This window comes from Annulohypoxylon truncatum (genome assembly GCF_022578515.1).
Source record: "Annulohypoxylon truncatum strain CBS 140777 unplaced genomic scaffold F4807scaffold_4, whole genome shotgun sequence".
In the NCBI taxonomy this organism is placed as follows: Eukaryota; Fungi; Ascomycota; class Sordariomycetes; order Xylariales; family Hypoxylaceae; genus Annulohypoxylon; species Annulohypoxylon truncatum.
This window is the reverse complement of record NW_025953790.1, coordinates 162,715-181,413: the sequence shown is the minus strand read 5'-3', so window position 1 is coordinate 181,413 and position 18,699 is coordinate 162,715. Positions and strand designations below refer to the sequence as shown.

The 18,699-nt window shown below is 47.8% G+C and overlaps 7 protein-coding genes across 7 annotated transcripts; 5 read left to right on the top strand and 2 right to left on the bottom strand.

Moving 5' to 3' along the window:
* Positions 1-953: 953 nt before the first annotated feature.
* On the top strand, positions 954-2,920 carry F4807DRAFT_456611 (MFS general substrate transporter; the record flags this gene model as incomplete). Its single annotated transcript, XM_048000902.1, has 3 exons — positions 954-1,223; positions 1,335-2,418; positions 2,544-2,920. 3 exons carry the CDS (start codon positions 954-956, stop codon positions 2,918-2,920), a joined length of 1,731 nt encoding a protein of 576 aa, XP_047857791.1.
* Positions 2,921-3,460: 540 nt separating this feature from the next.
* Positions 3,461-5,897, bottom strand: F4807DRAFT_410364 (nagb/rpia/CoA transferase-like protein). The gene is made up of 2 exons (XM_047996616.1): positions 5,282-5,897; positions 3,461-4,845 (listed from the first exon to the last, which is right to left on the bottom strand). Coding segments are annotated over exons 1-2 (813 nt in total). The 5' UTR covers positions 5,284-5,897; the 3' UTR covers positions 3,461-4,034.
* A 1,192-nt stretch (positions 5,898-7,089) lies between these two features.
* F4807DRAFT_256857 (4-nitrophenylphosphatase) lies at positions 7,090-8,650 on the top strand. The gene is made up of 4 exons (XM_047994446.1): positions 7,090-7,342; positions 7,400-7,421; positions 7,471-7,539; positions 7,591-8,650. The coding sequence occupies exons 1-4, from the start codon at positions 7,274-7,276 to the stop codon at positions 8,352-8,354; spliced, it is 924 nt and encodes a 307-aa protein (XP_047857789.1). The 5' UTR covers positions 7,090-7,273; the 3' UTR covers positions 8,355-8,650.
* On the top strand, positions 8,650-10,414 carry F4807DRAFT_256901 (uncharacterized protein). Its single transcript, XM_047994447.1, has one exon. The coding sequence runs from the start codon at positions 8,946-8,948 to the stop codon at positions 9,954-9,956; it is 1,011 nt and encodes a 336-aa protein (XP_047857788.1). The 5' UTR covers positions 8,650-8,945; the 3' UTR covers positions 9,957-10,414.
* Positions 10,415-10,595: 181 nt separating this feature from the next.
* Positions 10,596-11,225, top strand: F4807DRAFT_456607 (dihydrofolate reductase-like domain-containing protein; the record flags this gene model as incomplete). The annotated part of the gene is made up of 1 exon (XM_048000901.1): positions 10,596-11,225. One exon carries the CDS (start codon positions 10,596-10,598, stop codon positions 11,223-11,225), a length of 630 nt encoding a protein of 209 aa, XP_047857787.1.
* A 198-nt stretch (positions 11,226-11,423) lies between these two features.
* Positions 11,424-14,204, bottom strand: F4807DRAFT_449926 (thiolase-like protein; the record flags this gene model as incomplete). The annotated part of the gene is made up of 5 exons (XM_048000069.1): positions 11,424-11,974; positions 12,050-12,380; positions 12,805-12,945; positions 13,014-13,736; positions 13,800-14,204. The coding sequence occupies 5 exons, from the start codon at positions 14,202-14,204 to the stop codon at positions 11,424-11,426; spliced, it is 2,151 nt and encodes a 716-aa protein (XP_047857786.1).
* Positions 14,205-14,578: 374 nt separating this feature from the next.
* F4807DRAFT_256770 (small oligopeptide transporter) lies at positions 14,579-18,305 on the top strand. The gene is made up of 8 exons (XM_047994444.1): positions 14,579-15,968; positions 16,039-16,378; positions 16,451-16,669; positions 16,720-16,847; positions 16,926-16,993; positions 17,052-17,257; positions 17,308-17,549; positions 17,612-18,305. The coding sequence occupies exons 1-8, from the start codon at positions 15,125-15,127 to the stop codon at positions 18,097-18,099; spliced, it is 2,535 nt and encodes an 844-aa protein (XP_047857785.1). The 5' UTR covers positions 14,579-15,124; the 3' UTR covers positions 18,100-18,305.
* Positions 18,306-18,699: the final 394 nt, after the last annotated feature.

Here is an 18,699-nt window from a genome sequence, read left to right as displayed (position 1 = left end):
AATAGGAATATTCAAGAATGGAGCCAAGGTCAAACCTGAGGTAAGCCCGTGACCGACGAGAAACAGACCCCTGAAGACTTTCTGGACCCAGTGTCTTAGCGTTAAAAATGCAGTATTTCACCCGAATAACGCAACACGAATTCCACACGCCCGGTCTGCTAAATTGAACCCATTTACTATACATGTGTGTACGAACACACCGCGGTTACGTGCATCTAGCAGGTCATACATTCTAAGCTGTTGACATGCAGCTCTGCAATTCGGTAGATAAGAGATGCTGCATCTGGGTTCATCTACATATACCGACGCATATACCGATGCGATATTCTCGTGATTATAGTACTTCGCATAGTGCAAAATTCAAGTCGAGGCGCGCACATTGTATTTACCTAAGCGGTACTGGAGAACAATTGAGTATTAATTGATAGTGTAATAGCGCCGGCACTTAGAGGTTGGTGCAACGCAAGCTTGAACTTAGCCCGCGTAGAGTAAACTTCTGACATAATTGTTTGCATTTAGGCGAATAAAAGCCAATACAATATAAAAGTTTATATCAATTGACTTTCCAATTATCTATTACTTCATTTGTCTAAGCACTATCACATCCTAATGGAAATATAGGACTTCGAAAGCAACATCGCCATGGTTGTAGGGTATCATTATCTCTGCGAACCTGCATGCGATCCTTCTTACGGATTAGCAATCATCTACGACCAATCGAATCGGCCGATAGCGTGATGGTGGAGATGCAGCACCGTTAACTCACGTCCTACACAATCTCCGTCTCTCGGAGGGGAACCGAATCCGCGAAATCCGCCAGCCTTTCATTGTCGCGCGGCTCTCTTTCACTAAATTGACTTCGAGGCAACTTCCCGTATTGTTCGATGAGAGCATTGGCCTTGTCCTATAGTTACATATACGGTGAATCGTGAAAGTCTTGTCTGGCCTTGGCAATGCCTTCCGAATTACCGATCCACGCCGAAGGGCCGCCGTCCTCAGAGACCGCTCCTTTGCTTGGTCCCAATGCCTCCGCCGCAAGCGATGCCGCCGAGGTACGGTCTAATGGCACATTCCCGAATAAGAACGGTTCGGTCGTCAGTACTAGCGAAACGGGCGACGTAGAAAGCGGCCAGGCTAGTGATACTGACGACGATGTGCCGAAAGGCGACGCCCCGAAGCTGAAAGTAAACTTGAAGGCGTTGTTCCCGGCGATAGCCATTGGTGTAAGTAGATTCTTCCAAAAACGGCTTGTCGTTATATCTAAGCCATCTTTCCCCTTAATTTATACATGCAGGTCTCGGTGAAATATGCGTAAGGCTAATCTATAACAACAGGTCTTCCTGGTCGCTATGGATCAGACATTAACCATCGCCACCTATGGCAGAATGGGTAGTGATCTCAACGCGTTGAACTCGACAAGTTGGATATCCACTTCTTACTTCCTTACCTTGACGGCCTTCCAGCCGTTATATGGCAAGGTATCCGATATCTTCGGCCGTAAGGAGTCCCTGCTGTTTGCGTACTTCGTCTTCGGAGTGGGTTGCCTAGGATGTGGTCTAGCTCAGGATATTATCCAGCTCTGCGTAGCCCGTGCCGTAGCTGGAATTGGCGGCGGTGGCATGAACGCCGTCGTCACTATCCTTCTCACAGATATCGTGTCTCTTCGCGATCGCGGCATGTGGCAAGGCTACATCAATATCATTTTCTCTGCTGGTATGTCATCGGGTGCTCCTATCGGCGGCCTGATAGCTGATAGCATCGGCTGGCGATGGGCCTTCACTGCGCAATTTCCACTGTCTATGATCGCTTGGCTTGCCGTATATCTGGTGCTCCATCTGCCCAAGACGGATCACGCGCATTGGACTACCAAAATACTCCGTATTGACTTCTTGGGTGCTTTTATTCTCGTCTCGGCCGCGTTTGTGCTGCTATTTGGCCTTGACAATGGAAGTAACGAGGGTTGGGATAAGAAGATCACGATCATCCCTTTAGCTTTAACTCCGGTCCTCTTCGCCCTCTTTATCCTAGTTGAAGTCAAAGTAGCCTCGGAACCATTCGCGCCAGGACACATCATCTTAGACCCGCCATTGCTGGCAGCGTATATGGCCAACTTCTTTGGTGTCGCGGCGCAGATGGGCGTTCTGTTTTTCATCGCGCTGTTCTTCCAAGCTGCAATGGGCCTCTCGGCTACCGAGTCCGGGTTCATGTTCATACCCAGCACGTTCTTCGGACTTGCGGGGTCTCTGGGGGGAGGCATTTTTATGCGAAGTACGGGGAAATATTATTGGATCACGCTGCTTGGATATGCTCTTATGATTCTCAGCGTGGCGCCGATGGTGGCATTTACGGGTGTAGTGACAAAGTCAACCGTAGGTGTCATCGTGGGATTGTGTATTACTGCGTTTGGTGGAGGTATCTGTACGTTTTCTCCCTCCTATCCAATCTCTTCCATCATTTTCACTCTTTCTCCATGGTCCTATTTCTCTCATAGGAAAATATTCAAAAAGGGGGTCATGTAACACAACGCTAACAGTAAGTAACAGCAATCACCAGCACTCTCATCGCCATAATCGCCAACGCAGCTCCCGGCGACACCGCAGTAGCTATCGCGTGCTCGTACCTATTCCGATCATTAGGCACAACACTCGGAATTAGCATATCGACAGCGGTCCTGCAGCAAGTGCTACGCACGGGACTCGCCGCCTCCCTCGGAGACGACGATAACCGCGCTCGACAGATCGAGGAGGGAGTCCGTCAGAGCTTGGATTACATACGCCAGCTCGAGCCCCAGATCGCGGAGCTGGTGAGATCTTGCTATGCGGTTGCCGTACAATGGGCTTTTCTCCCGGTTGTGATTTTCGCGTTTATGGCGGTGTTTGCGAGCGCGTGGGTTAGGGAGAAGAAACTTGAGGGGAGGTAGATATGGTAGCATGTAAGGAGGGCGTGGGGTTTGATTAGGATAGGAGAGGGAGGAGACGAGGGAAGTGTATTGAAGGTGTGTGGGTGTGTGCGCGTGAAGGTATAGATGCAATGTTACCTTACGGATATTATACTACGTCTAGCTTAAGACGAGGAAAATTGTGATAGATAAAGGATAGAAAAGGGGTAACACTTAGGCATTTACCAAATCAGATCATCGTTAGAGCTATCTCAGAACTCTCTGACTCATTTCGCTACAATTCTACTGACTCGTGTTGATTGTGATGAGCTTTATAGTATCAACATCAGAACTCATCATGAATATTTCGGCTTTAGTAAATCGCTCTCTCCAGTGCAGAAATCGTGAGTTAATCTCATCTCAATAAATCAAAAGCTTCAGTAAGTCAGGACGATTCTCCAACCCCTTATTCTCCTAAGCCCATGGCAGACACGTCTAATGATTTCAACATTGGCTATTCGCAAGGGGATTTATCTACATCAAGGCCTTGAAGCTAAATAATTACGTGACCGTCGTAACCGGTTTTTTTTTTGGTTTTTTTTTCTTTAAAGCGAATTATGTAGTATTTGGCTAACTTATACCTACCTATCACGCCACTTGGTCTCCTTACCTGACTTCAGGCAAATTCCGAGGAACCATTATCACACTCATCGAGGTAACATCAACACGACGTATAGCAATCGTAAGACAACACAAGTCAAAATCCTACAACCTTCCGAAGGACTTATGATAAAATATAATCAATATTCCAAAATCCCTCTTTGCGAAAAGAAGGTCTAAATCGAGAACTTCTCTAAAAGAATAAATCTGCGTGCTCAGTACCAGAATCCTGTCTGATAGACACCTCGATCACACCTCAACAGAGTGGGCGTGGCGATGCATTAATTAAATGCGCACGTTTCATCATGGCCGTAAATACCACCACCCATCGTCACTCTAACTTAGATTAATAACGTCATCAGTCGAACACATAACATTCATAAGCCGCTTGTGGACGCCAGTACCTCTCCCATCTTTTCCCCTCCGACCTGTCGATCCCCTTAGCAAAACGCCACGCCCGGCAGCATATTCACTTTCAGCCCTAGGATATCAGCTTCTAAAGGAACCCGCGCCGGGGGAAGCTGACGCCCTCTACGGCAGCGTTGTCGGTGAACCAGCTGCATCGCTCACCCGTCGCTTCGTTAACGATTGCGCATGGAAGGCCGTTTCCTTGCTCGAATATCTCCTTCATAATCTCCTTCTTTGCAGGACCCGTGGCGACGAAGGCGACCTTAACGGCATGTGTAACGACGGGGAGAGTTAGGGTGATACGTCGGGGTGGCGGCTTAGGTGAGTCTTCAATAGGAGCTACCCACGCGTCCGTCTCACGTAAGAGCGGGTGACCTGGGAAAAGACTGCAGGTGTGGCCATCTGGGCCGGTACCGAGGAGTAATAAATCGAAGATGGGAAGCTTGACGGAATCACCCTTGGCAAACGAACCGACAAGGGTTTTCTCATACCGATCTGCCAGCTCTTGCGTGTCGTCCAGATACTGGGTGTCAATGGCGTGTATAGTAGGTGCTCCTAGCTCAGGGGGGATCTTGTCTAGCAGCTCTCTCTTGAGTAGTCCGAAGTTGCTTTCTTCATGATCGAGAGGCACAGCTCGCTCGTCGGCGAAGAATATTTCCCACTTGTCAAACTTGACAGAATCTTCCTCGGATTTCGGGGTGCCTAGAAGGGCTTTCGCAAGGGTATTAGGTAGCGAGCCACCGGAAACGGCAACCTTGAAGACGCCATGGCGCGTGATACCGGCGTTTTGAGCTGTGATAATATATGATCGCAGGGCTGGTGCTAAGGCGTCGACGTCGCTGAAAGCGAATAGATTGGGCTGTTTTCCCGGCATCGCGAGTGCTGATAATGATGTGGTCCTGGATGGGTATAAGTGAGTTACTAGGAGGCTAGAAAGGAATACAAGATGATATGATATGAATCAATAAATAAAATAATCGAGACGAGAATAGAATTTGGGGAATTGTCAATTGTTTGCGGAGGACGATAGTGGGGTAGGTACAGCTTTCACGAGTGATTTTTTTTCTTTTTTTCTTGAGGGAAGCACCTTACGTACCTAAATTTAGGTACTTGTTATCAAGGGTGGAAGGTTCAAGTAAGGTTAATGAGTATCGATAAGACAGGGAAGACTTTTGTGATGGCCAAAATGTTGGGAATTGGGAAGATATATGACGGGTACGATGGGTATGGGTATAACAGGTGTAGGTTTAAAAAGGTGAATATCGTTTATATTGTTCCTTGGGATATCCACGATGTGACGATGCTAGATTTAAGGATCGATGTTGAACGACGTACATAGAATACCCCTCGTGCCTAAGGTGTGTTCATTCGTCATTAGTACCTAGCAGTACCAGGTATGGATATGCTTAAGGATCTGGGTAGTCTAGCCACTAAGGTCCTTGGCGTCGAAGCTGGTTGTTTCGTTATTGGACTGACAGGCGCTTGTCAATTGACCATGACAAGGGAAAAGGACTAAAGTTTTTGATCCATATAGTATGTATAGGTACGAATATCGTGTGTTTTAGGTATGAGCGAAACAAGAAGACGAAGGCTTTGCGGCCATTCAGTCTGGGTCTTATTCACATGTGGCGAAAAGATGTTTAGGTTAAGTTATTAGTTACAAGGTTGTTCATGTCTGGTGTTAGTATCATTAATAACGTACATCGACGTGACGAAGAATAAAGGAAAGAACAATGACGAGACTGCGAGGAAAGGTATGGCGGGGTGGATTGACGTAGGGCTTACTGATCTTGGACGGACCAGAGGGGCGGGACAGGGAACAGGCTTGCAAGATTTAATGGGTCTCGATAATGGATTGGTGGGGGTCTGCGCAACATCCAAGGATCCCCAAGAAGGTTAATTCGGGTCACTAAAAATCTTTGGCCGTTCTGGCCGTTCAGCCCGTTGTGCCCATTCACCTTGCGTCTTATTAATATCTGCAGGACCCCACCACCAACCAATTCCCTATCCCTTCACGTTCCAACCAGGAGATGATTTTCAAGTCGATGTTGTCAACGATGCTCACGATGAAAATATCTATTAGAACCTATCGGAGTTGGTCTGTCAGCGGTGGCGAATGTCGTATTTATGAGGCTATTATGGAATGATGCCCACCGCTCTTCTCACCTTAGGTACCTAAAAGTAGGCGATTGGGTATATCTAAGGTAACAGGCAAGGCAGGGCAGAGAATTATTCATGGACAACTAGAGCAGAGCCTACCTAATCAAGGTAGCACGCGATGGGGCCTCTCGGTAGGAATTTACACGATCCCATTCATCGGTGGGGGATCAGAACCACTCGAAAACCTTGTCGTCTGTTGTTATCCGAAGAGGTAAGGCGACAAGTCACTTAGTTCGGTGTGAATATGCATGATCGGGAATACTGTCGACTATATCAACTCAGGGCCCTAACTCGTCAATCACGATATACGACATCACGATCACGGCCCAACCATAGCCTAGGATGTTTTCACATGCAAGCCTCCCCGCAACCCCATCCAGGCACAGACTCGCTGGTTGCGCAGGTAGGGTTTCAATGCAGCAGATAAAATATCTTTAGAAACGCCTATCTATCTATCTTCGAGCACCTATATAGGATGACGGAAGTGTGTGGTTACGATGATGTTGATGCTGAGTCTACCTGACAAGTCCACCAACGCCAATATATGGAATTTCATTCCAGATTGCCACGATAATACTTGGCTATACGCCCATGGCAATCAATCAAGCCGCAGCACGGTCAAGCTTGGAAGGGCGGAAGGGTTGCAGAAGCTTCTCGGCACTGCAATGCTGCTTGTAGATCCGGTTCGTCGGGTACCTTGCGTGCGAATATTCGGTACGTCAGTTTGGTGCTGGGGTGTGTATCTGTATCGGTACGAATTAAAGCAAAATTCAATTTACCTAATAAATACAAATATAATTGTATGTCTCAACAGTTAACCTGCTGCTTAAATCTGGGAATAAGTGTTGAGCATAGATATGGTATCCCCTATCCCCGTATATTACAGGTGCTATCTTAACCGGGCGTACAGCATTGGCGCCGGGAACGGACGGAGAGCGGATCCGAGGTACTTGATTCAAACACCGGACTGCGTGTCTTAGACTGTCTAAGAACTTTACTTTTACAACTTTCTACGCTCTACTATGTATCTACACTCTACCTAAACATAGACACTTACACGGCAGATTAATTTCGACGACAGTGTCAATATTTCATTACCTATTTCTATTCTTAGACTTGTCTCTCTTTTCCTTTTGCCATTATTTCATCGGCGGGCTTAGATTCAAAATGACTCAATTACCTAAGTACCTAACTGGCGATTCTACCGCTCTTAATGAGTTTCTCGATAAATTTGATGTGAGTTATTTTCAAGACCAACCACTCATAACTGCATTGCGAATCTCACTTTTATAGGTCTTCTTACTTGATTGCGATGGTTAGGATGATCAGAAAATTTCAAGGGATTAAAGGCTGAAAATGTGTAGGAGTCTTATGGTCCGGTGACCATCTCTTTGAGGGTATCGTCGAAACTCTAGAGTTTCTGAGATCTAAGGGTAAGTCCGACGTGTTGCGTGTTGTGAGCAGCGACAACTAAAGTCTGTAAGGGAAACGAATTGTTTTCGTCACAAACAATTCTACAAAATCCCGGCCCGACTATCAGAAGAAATTAACGGCTTTGGGCATCCCGAGCGACGTTGAGGAGATCTTCGCTTCGGCTTACTCATCAGCGATCTATATTTCGCGCATCTTGAAATTGTCGGCGCCTAAGAACAAGGTGTTTGTTATCGGCGAGAGTGGTATTGAATCTGAATTACGCACCGAGGGTGTACCATTTATCGGCGGTACGGACCCGGCTTTAAGACGGGATATCACGCCCGAGGACTTTAACGGGCTGGCCGATGGTTCACTACTAGATCCGGATGTCGGGATTGTGCTCGCGGGATTGGACTTTCACATCAATTATCTTAAGCTAGCTATGGGCTTCCAGTACATCCGACGGGGCGCCAAGTTCCTCGCAACCAATCTCGACAGCACGTTACCCATGAACCATACCTTCTTTCCCGGTGCCGGCTCCATATCCGTACCTCTGGTCAACATGACGGGACAAACGCCTTTGGCCTTTGGAAAGCCGAGCCAGGCCATGATGGACGCCATCGAAGGGAAGTTCAAGTTAGACCGAGCACGGACTTGCATGGTCGGCGATAGACTCAACACCGATATCCAGTTCGGTATCGAGGGTGGCCTAGGAGGGACTCTAGCCGTACTAACTGGCGTGAGCAAAAAGGAGCACTGGGAGGCCGAGGATGCTGTGGCCGTTCCGGCATACTACGTTGACAAGCTAAGTGATCTCCGTGGTGCGACGTCATGATAGATGGCATTCTTGTCTGTTGGTATCATATCCCTTTCAAGATTTGATATTCGTATAGATTCGGTGCTTATTGCGACTATCTATAGGTACACTATGGGTAACTATAGATATATAGAAAGTGTCTCTATAGATAAAAAATTCCTTCGATGAAAATCATTTTAATTGTATCACGCAACCCCGGATATATAGATACTCTTTATTATTTCGAAGGCTCCATACCCGCCTGTCTCATCATGTAGCTCGCCATCCCCAAATATCGGCACAATGTTATCGACAAAACACGCAAACCGAACCGAGTTCTCCAACAGTTCTCCGAAACCGCCTCACTCTCCGTTGGAGAATGGAATCACGGCTCGATCTGCCGACTTCCCCACGTAAATATAGAGCTACCCCAAGAAGAGGGGACGTGAATGAGTAGGCTCAAGCTTCCGGGGTATATAGACTACAGAAAAGCTATCATAAGGAAAAGGAGGTTTCTTTCGGACTTTCCCTTCGATACACATCCATACCTATGTTGTAGATATACCTCTACTTCATAGCCCCTTCACACATTTCCTAGACCACACAAAATATCTCCCCAACCCCCCAACCATGGCATCCCCCCCAGCGCCCCTCACCGAAGAGGAAAAAGCCTTCTTCCTCGCGCACGGGTACCTCAAGCTAAGCAACTGCTTCACGCGCGCGCAAGCCGCGTCCGTGACGGACGGCGTGTGGACGCGCCTCGGCATGTCCCCGACGGATAAATCCACGTGGAGCCGCGAGCGCACGAACATGCCTTCGCACCGGTCCTTCGCGTGCGCGGCCTTCGCGCCCCGGGCCTGGGCCGCCATCTGCGAGCTGTGCGGCGGCGAAGACCGCGTCGCGCCCGAGAGCGGGGAGTGGCGCGACTCGCTTATCGTGAACTTGGGCACGGCGGAGCGCGAGGGGAGACCGGTGCCGCCGAGGGAGTTGGGCGGCTGGCATGTCGATGGCGATTTCTTCGTGCATTTTCTGGATAGTCCTGAGCAGGCTCTCTTGGTCATTCCGCTGTTCACGGATATCGTGAGCGAGGGCGGCGGGACGATGATTTGTCCGAAGGCGATTGGGAACGTGGCGAGGGAGCTGTATGAGCATCCTGAGGGCTTGTCGCCGAGGATGGTCCAGAGGGCGCATCCGGATTTTCCGAGGGAGCGGAATTTAAAGTGGTATTGCGACGTTGTGCAGAGCTGCGCTGATGAGGATTTCGTGGAGGCGACGGGGAGTGTGGGGGATGTGTATTTGCTGCACCCGCTGATGATGCATAGCGCGACGAGCAATGCGAGGCGCGATGTTAGGATCATTACGAATCCGCCGGTGAGCCTAAAGGAGCCGTTTTGCTTCGATAGGGGGGAGGGCAAAGGGGGGGAGTATAGTTTGGTGGAGCGGAAAACGATGGATGCGGTTGGTGGCGAGGAGATGTTGAAGGGGTGGAAGACTACGATGCCGAGGGAAAGGATAGTGCCGGAGAGGGTGCACATTCAGGAGGCGATGAAGAGGGAGGAGTTGAGGAGGATGGAGGAGGAACAGAATCAGAGGCAGAGAGAGGAGCAAGGACAGGGAAAGATCGCTGCGGCTGCTGCTTGAGTAACTGGTATATGATGAAACTGAATCTAATTACCTATGGTCGAAACTGAACTCCTTGTGTTTGGATAAGGTTGTGTGCCCCTTTTCTGATGTTGGGGATTCAGAATAGGCTTAAATAGCAACATCGACTCCTTAGAAATCTTGAACTAAATGAATACCAAACGCAAGTATTTTACTTCATATTGTAGGTATCTAGTTCCTTTTTGCTTGAGAGATGATGATGCCCCTAGGGAGATTCTCATCGTAGTAGTACAACACAGCTTAAGAATTCTCTCTTATTGAAACTATCGAAATTTCCTTTAAGAGTTTTTAAAAATTGAAAATACTTAATTTTCGTACAATTACTTTATACTTATCTTATGTTATGCTGGGGATGAATAGGAATGGCGAGGGATGAGATGCTTTTTGGAGGAGACTTAATTGTGCTAAATTTTCGAAAATTAATTGTTAGTGACTTTATCTTCAAATTTCATCAACTTACTGTAGAGTCAAACAACTCATGAAATTGACCAATCCTATATCATTAAACTGTCGGAATTATTGATTTCATAAGTCAGAATATATCACTTAGTCTGATTCTCTGATTGCCCGACGACTCTTTGAAAACGAGAAAGGCCAATGTCCGACTCTTCATCAGAAATGCTTCACCCGGAGCTAACCCTCATCGTGGCCGCAACCCGAAACATGGGCATCGGCCTCAACGGCACACTTCCTTGGACAGGTCTCAAGAAGGAGATGGCCTACTTCGCACGTGTAACCAGGCGCGTATCTGCGCAATTGCCTACCGCTACGTCAAATGCCGTCATTATGGGACGCAAGACATGGGACAGCATACCACCTAAATTCCGGCCATTGAAGGGGCGTCTCAACATCGTCGTCAGTCGCTCGCATCCTAGTTACTCTTCTCTTCAGAAACAGGAAGAAGCGCAAGTCGAAGGTCCCGTAAAAGTCCAGTCTCTAGAGGATGCCCTCACGTACCTCAAGTCCGCATCCGGGACGGGGAAAGCGTTTGTCATCGGCGGCGCGCAGATCTACGACGCGGCGCTGAAGCTACCTGCGACAAAGCGTGTGCTGCTGACGCGAATTCAATCGCTGGACTTTGAGTGCGATACCTTCTTCCCGCTGGAGTTGGACGAGCAAGGCACGAATGGCTGGGTGAGGAAGTCTAAGGATGAACTTGATGCTTGGACGGGGGAGACGGTGCCGGAGGGTGTGCAAGAGGAGAATGGAACGCGGTATGAGTTTCAACTATGGGAGAGGGTTGGTTGATTTTATGATATGCTATACAATATTTACGAAGTGTAATCTCCAAGTGAGATTGTGACTTTTATCGCATGTAGGGCGTATTTTGACACCCAAAGACTAGTGTGATATATGACGCCAGACTTTTTTAACACCCCATCAACATGACATGCCATGCCGTCGTTATATCTCCGTAACTACACCATACTGCTCTACGTCTAAGCCCTATGCAACAGCCTTCGCGGCATCGCCCACGGGAACTTTCGTTATTGTTGGTTGTAAGACCTTCTCGAGTTCCCTCACAGGCGCATCAACGAGCGTGAATTCGCTTATAGCATTCCACTTGAAAACAGACTTAGCCTGGATATACAACGCCTCATCCGGTATCTTATCCAGCATCTGAAGGCACAACCGCATCCAGCTAACGATGGCCGCCAGCGCGCGCACATCGACATCTTCCCGGGCCTTGTATACGTTGCGCCACACGGCGGCAGCCAGTACAGAGTCACCCTTGATGACGCCCTCGTCGTAAGCCGCTATGATGCCGCGCCATTGCACGAACAAGTCTTTAAGGTAGCGGTGTCGTAAAGTTCGCGAGCTTATGCCGTGGACTAAATCCATCTTTTCTTCGGCGTCGAAGAAGTAGTGGTCTACGAGCTGCCGCTGCCATAATCGAGCCGACTCTTGTTCGAGGTCACGGAGCCGCGCGAAGACTAGGTACATGTGTAGCATCGTAATTTGCGACCATGTGCTGAAGGTTGGTGGGAGCCCGAATTCTGGAGATCGAGATATCGAATGTTAAAAATGGCAATGGTAGGAGATCATTGAAGATTATAAAGGTCATTATTTACCCTTGTGCCACATAGTCCCCCCTTCGCCCAAGTCCTCGCCTTCGGCCGTCTTCGGTATTGTCCCAGCTGTCCTATCTTTCGCGGATATTGTGTATGTCGCCTGGCGAGCGCATGCTTTGTATATATCCTCAGTAGCTTGCACTACTCGATAAGGCTCGGCCGATCTTGTAAAGGCGTTGGCGATTGCGTCGCGGATGCCTAATTGGCGGGGAGTGCTCTTGAAAGCCCTTCTTTGGTTAAGTTGAGGAGACCCGACGGCGACGAGCTGGCGGAAGGTAGCGACATTTTGGACTTCCGTGGCTGTGGTGGCACGTCGCATAAGCAGAGCGAACTGCCGTCTGCAATTTCGGCACGCCATTTGCTACCGTGGTATCGATGTTGCAAGTTTGCGAATGGTCATTGGTGTTGGACCGTTGGACCATTGGACGATGAAGTGCCTTTGAGGTCGAGTGTTGAATGTTCAACGTCATTGACATGTGCGCATCAGAGAAAAGATTGAATTTTAAAAGAGCTAGAAGCTTGGACCCCTGCTCATTCCCCACGATCCTTGACAGGGCTTAGATGTGGGTACGGAAGGTACATTGTACTTGTTCCCTCAAATTGACATGCATCAAGGATCTAAAGTTTACCGGCTTTGTAGTGTATAAGATATATGATTATCAGCTTTATAGCCCTAGACTATTATTGTTACATAGGTCGTGGAGTGTAATATCTAGAGTTGATGAGTATCAATCCAGTCAAATCTCAGAGAAGACTAATGTTGCGTTCGTGCCGCCAAAACCGAAGCTGTTGGATAAAGTGACGTTGACTTTCTTCTCTTGGGCTTCAAGAGGAACAAGGTTGAACTTGGGCTCAACATCAGGTTCTACTAGATTCAATGTCGGAGGAAGCACGTTCTGTGAAGAAGGAAAATATTAGTTGTGTATAATCGCTACAAGTTTAGGGCGTAGAGATCAACACTCACCTCGGTAATCGCTAGAATTGAAAAAATAGCTTCAATCGCACCAGCAGCACCGAGAAGGTGTCCTATAGATCCTTTGGTACTACTAACCGCAACATGGCTTTCATTGGAATACCCTTCTTCACCGACCATCAGCGAACGAATCGCAAGGGCTTCAGCAATGTCGCCGACAGGAGTGCTAGTCGCATGCGCATTGATATAATCGACTTCACGAGGTTTGATCCCGGCATGTTTTAGAGCCTTCTTCATAGCGAGGTATGCCCCCGATCCATCTTCGCGAGGTGCCGTCATGTGGTGAGCGTCTCCACTACTCCCGTACCCCTTTAGCTCGGCATATATTCGAGCGCCTCGAGCCTTCGCATGTTTTAATTCCTCCAGAACTACAACAGCTGCGCCTTCAGAGACGACGAATCCGTTGCGTTGGCGATCGAATGGCCGACAGCTCGAAGGCGGGTCGTTGTTGAAAGCGGTAGATAAAGAACGCGATCTTCCAAATCCAGCAAATGTGAGAGGATGGATACACGATTCTGCCCCTCCTGCAACCATGAGATCCGCATCTCCAAACGCAATGAAGCGCGAGGCATCTCCTATAGAATGCGCACCTGTAGTGCAAGCCGTCGTTGCAGCATGATTGGGACCCTGAAAGCCGTACCTCATAGCGATATGCCCGGCTGCCATATTGATGAGAATCTTCGGGACGAAGAGCGGAGATACCTTCTTGTAGCCCTACGCGAATAGATGTTTAGTAAACATGAAATGTTTTATGAGATAGAATGCACTCGGTCTCACATCTTGTTCGTAGGCGAGGCTAGTGTCGTATATCTCATCTAAATTTCCAATACCACTTCCTAGACAGACTCCAGTTGATTCCAGGTCCTCCTGCTTATGCGGCTTCCACGCAGCGTCACTGAGAGCCATTTCTGTTGCAGCTATCGCATATTGCGTGAACGCGGACATGCGGCGCTGATCTGCGGCAGACAGCCAGTCATCTGGTCGCCACTGACCTTCACCGGTACTCGATTTTGGCACAATTCCAGCTACGGTGCTAGTAAGGTCGCGCCATTTCTTCTGTGGTTCAAACCCTGCCACACTTACGATGCCGGAGTGTCCAGCAATCAGCCTATTCCACGAACGTCGAACACCTACGCCAAGGGGTGTGATGGCGCCGAGGCCTGTGATGACAACCCGGCGCATTCTTTGCCATAATCAGGATTACCTGAGTTAGCCTGGATATTCGAGTTGTACAGTATATCTAAGAAATCAAGCCATTTGGTGTTGAATTTTAGGGATGGATTTGCTGACTTTTAGAACCGATAATTATTGAGAATCCATAAAAATTCATTAAAAGTGAGCAGCGGATGAGATGTGGATGAGTTAATTACGCGATTATGAAGTTAACCATATTTATTCTATTGGATCGGACTGCGGCAAGCGGCATTGGCTTATGCAGCTACCCGACACAAGCTGTAGGTACAAGGAGGGCAATAGCGTCCCGAGCGCCAGGTTTATGCCACGCGGAGGGACGCGGTTGATCTAATTTTAGTTAGTACCAATTCACATTAATGATACAACTATCCAGAGCTTAACACAGCTGCACCTTATCTTTACTCCTACATAATTCTCAAGACAGTAACTCCAAATTGGTAATCTTAGCCCAATTCAACGATCTATAAATGACAATATTATGTCAATTCGAATCATCACATCTTAGCCGTCGAAGAGAAAGCCTACATCATAAACAGATGCGAATTTGAACACGTTTCACACATTGGATCCAGGCGGTGGTTTAAGGGGACGACAACCACAATCTTATGTCAGAACTACATATCTCGATTAAACCCTTTACCAACTTTCATATACCTACCTATGTAAACGGTAGTTATATTGCGAGATTCTACTAGGAAACGAACGATATCTGCATGATCAAAGAAAGTTTATGGCTCACTACTTGCTTCAACATTCACGGACAATCCGTGTAAGCCGCACCTGGGGGCCATTGACGATTGACCATTGGCATATCATTGGAGGAGACCCTTCACCCAAGAGTCAACTCTATGGTACTTGAGGGCTAAAGAATTAGATTGATTGGATCATCAAACTATTAGTCTTTCAAGATGAATAGCAAAACCTCGAAGCCGTCTGGCACGGCTGAAAAGGGAAGAATGAGAGGGGATGATGGTATTCCCTCCGATGACTCAGACCTCGATGAAAGTGCGGTTGAGATGAGGCACCGTGCAAGAGGACATGATGCGCGTCATCATGCTGGCCCAGCGAACGGCCCTGCTAATGGTTCAAAGCGTCGCCTCTCGGAATGGGCCGAGTCTAGCGCTCGAAACGACGAAGATTATGAAGAGGGTGAAGAATTCGAACATTTATTAGATCCAAACCACCCCGACGAGCATCTCGGTGGCGAGGAGGCCATAGAACTTCGCAGGATGGACTCTGAGAGCTTGCAATCTTTCGACGACGAAACCTCATCTAAAGCGGCTGAAGAGAATTCACCATATGAAGAGGTTCGAGCTACGGTCCCCAATTACGATGAGGATCTCCCGTGTAATACTCTGCGAGCCTGGACAATTGGCTTGAGTTTGGTGCTCCTCGGCGCTTCAACGAACACTTTGTTCTCCTTAAGACAGCCCTCAATCGGCCTAGGAACTCTCATCGCCCAGATCATCGCCTGGCCCCTCGGTCGCGGTTGGGAGAAAGCAATGCCTAATCGACAGATTAAGATCTTTGGTTTAAGATGCCATTTGAATCCGGGGCCTTTCAACATTAAGGAGCACTCGATCATCGTCGTCATGGCTGGCGTCTCCTTTTCCGTAGCCTACGCTACCGATATCATTCTCGCCCAACGTGTATTCTATAAGCAGGATTTTGGCATGATATTTCAACTTGTATTGGTAGTTTCAACGCAGTCTTTGGGATACGGGATCGCAGGCATGATGCGAAAATTCTTAGGTGAGTCTGCTTACCAGTGTTTGCCGGTGTCTTTGCGCCATAGGTTGCTGATAGACCCATCCCTTTCTAGTTTACCCGGCCTCTATGATCTGGCCTGGTAACCTGGTTGCCGTCGCCCTGATGAATGCAATGTATGAAAAACACCAAGCTCCGGACCCGTCGATTATCGGCGGACGCATGCCGAGATATAGATGGTTTGGCATCGTGACACTCGTTTCCGCCCTATATTATTTCATTCCCGGCTACGTCGTTCAATGCTTAAGTATCTTCGCCTTCGCAACCTGGATGGCACCTCAAAACGTTGTGGTGAACCAATTGTTCGGCGGCAATACGGGCATATCCTTATTGCCGATTACCTTCGACTGGACGCAGATCGCAGGATACATCGGGTCGCCTTTAATCCCTCCATGGTTTGTTTTGCCAATCAGTCAAATTTCGGCCTAGAGCCTAATGACATTATCCAGTGACTAACGAATCGCCAGGAGCGCCATTGCCAACACAACCATCGGCGTCGTGCTGTTTTATATCATACTCACTACATTTTTCCATTATACAGGTGTATGGTATTCTCAATTCTTGCCCATGAGCGATTCTTCCACGTACGATAACACTGGTGCGACATACGATGTGAAGAAGATATTAACCCCTGAGTTCACTCTGGATGAAGAAGCGTATAAGGCATATTCGCCAGTTTTCATTAGGTTCGATAACTCCATCGTTTAGCTATAACTCAAGCTCACAGATGATATAGCACAACCTTCGCATTATCTTACGGCCTGTCGTTTGCGGCCATTACCGCCTTAGTTGTTTATACATACATCCATCATCGCAAGACCATTTGGGCTCAATATAGGAATAGCACTTCTGAAAAACCTGATAGTACGTGTAAATTTCATAAATGCCCGTAACCTTGGCTTATGCCACTGTTCTAATGTCAATTGCTAACTCAATATGTAGTACATATGAAACTTATGCAGAAATACAAGGAGGCACCATCGTCCTGGTACTTTATTCTGTTCGCAATTGTTCGTTATATCATCAATGAAGTAATCCTAGTATCTCAATCGCTAAACAATCAAACAGGTACTTGCTCTCGGCTTCTTTGCCGTCTTAGCGTACCCGACCAATCTGACTTGGTGGGCTTTCTTGCTCGCCGTGGGCATCTCCTTCGCATTCTCCTTACCTATTGGCATCATCCAGGCTGTCACAAACCATCAGATTGGCCTAAATGTCTTGACTGAGTTCGTCTATGGTTATATTCAGCCCGGTCGGCCACTTGCTCTTATGCTGTTAGTTATCCTATCATTTCTATGCGCATTGATGCTGACAGAACGAAAAGATTCAAAACGTATGGATATATCACGATGTCGCAAGCTCTAAGCTTCGTCTCCGACCTCAAATTTGGGCATTATATGAAGATACCTCCCCGAACTATGTTCATGGCTCAAGTTGTAGCTACGACATTATCGTGTTTTATCCAAGTCGCTGTTCTCAACTTTGCTCTTAAGAACATTGATGGCGTCTGCGACTTAACACAGCCTCAGCGCTTTACATGTCCTGGAGGTCGAGTATTCTTCTCAGGTACGGTCTCTACCTTCAGAGCTACTATATTGACTGTAACGACTTACGTGTTTTCATCTTAGCTTCCGTGATATGGGGCCTCATAGGGCCTTCCCGTGTCTTCTCCCCAGGGGAGATCTACTCTGGACTCCTAATCTTCTTTATCATCGGCGCTGTCGCTCCCATAGCCATTTGGTACGCGGCGAAACGATGGCCCCACTCACCTGCTAAGCACCTTATGGCGCCACTTATATTCGGCGGTCCGGCTTCCATCCCGCCTGCTACACCGCTGAACTACCTGTCCTGGGGTCTCGTGGGCTATGTGTTCCAGCACTTGGTGAAGAAACATCATTTCAGATGGTGGAGCCGCCTGAATTACCTCACCTCTGCTGGACTTGACCTAGGCCTCGCGCTGGGAACGCTGATTATATTTTTCGTTTTCACCCTAAACGAGATCGAGGCTCCGAGGTGGTGGGGCAATGATGTCGTTACGTCTACTTTGGATTACCAGGGCAAGGCCATCCAAGTCGTGGTCCCGCCAGGCGAGACCTTTGGGCCAAAGGTATGGTGAATGGGAAGTTCGACTACTGTCATATAGAAGCAGCGCGTGTATAACTAGAGGTACTTAGACATATATATTGGACTAGATAGAATTTAAGTCTAAAATCGGCTCTTGTAGAGCGGGGAACATTTTCACGGGTGGTGTAAGGTACGGTGGATTTGTATGGGGATAGGTATGTGAAGACACTTGTTTAGTTTCTACCTAATCAACATTATGAAATCTGCTTATATGATTGAATTGCATAATGCAGCAAGAGAGAAGCATAAAAAAAGGGAAAAAAAGGAGCCTGGATATGGTGTCTTCCTGTTGCTTTCAATTATCAGGCATGTTTTCATTTGATAGACTGGTAAAACACGTCAACGAGCCTCCATGGACTTGAGAATCCATATAGATTGTCATCAATTAGGTACTATGTACCTTTCATATAAATAGATATATAATTTGCGAAGAAACACTCCTCGTCAGGAGTTTGTAGTTTACATCATCCTCCCTCCTGCGCGAAAACCAATTCCTCTGAAACCAACTCAGTGAGATGAACCCCATCTCATATTCACACACCCTCTCCCTACTACCCCCTAATCCACGTGTATACGTAGTAGCGCCGTTACG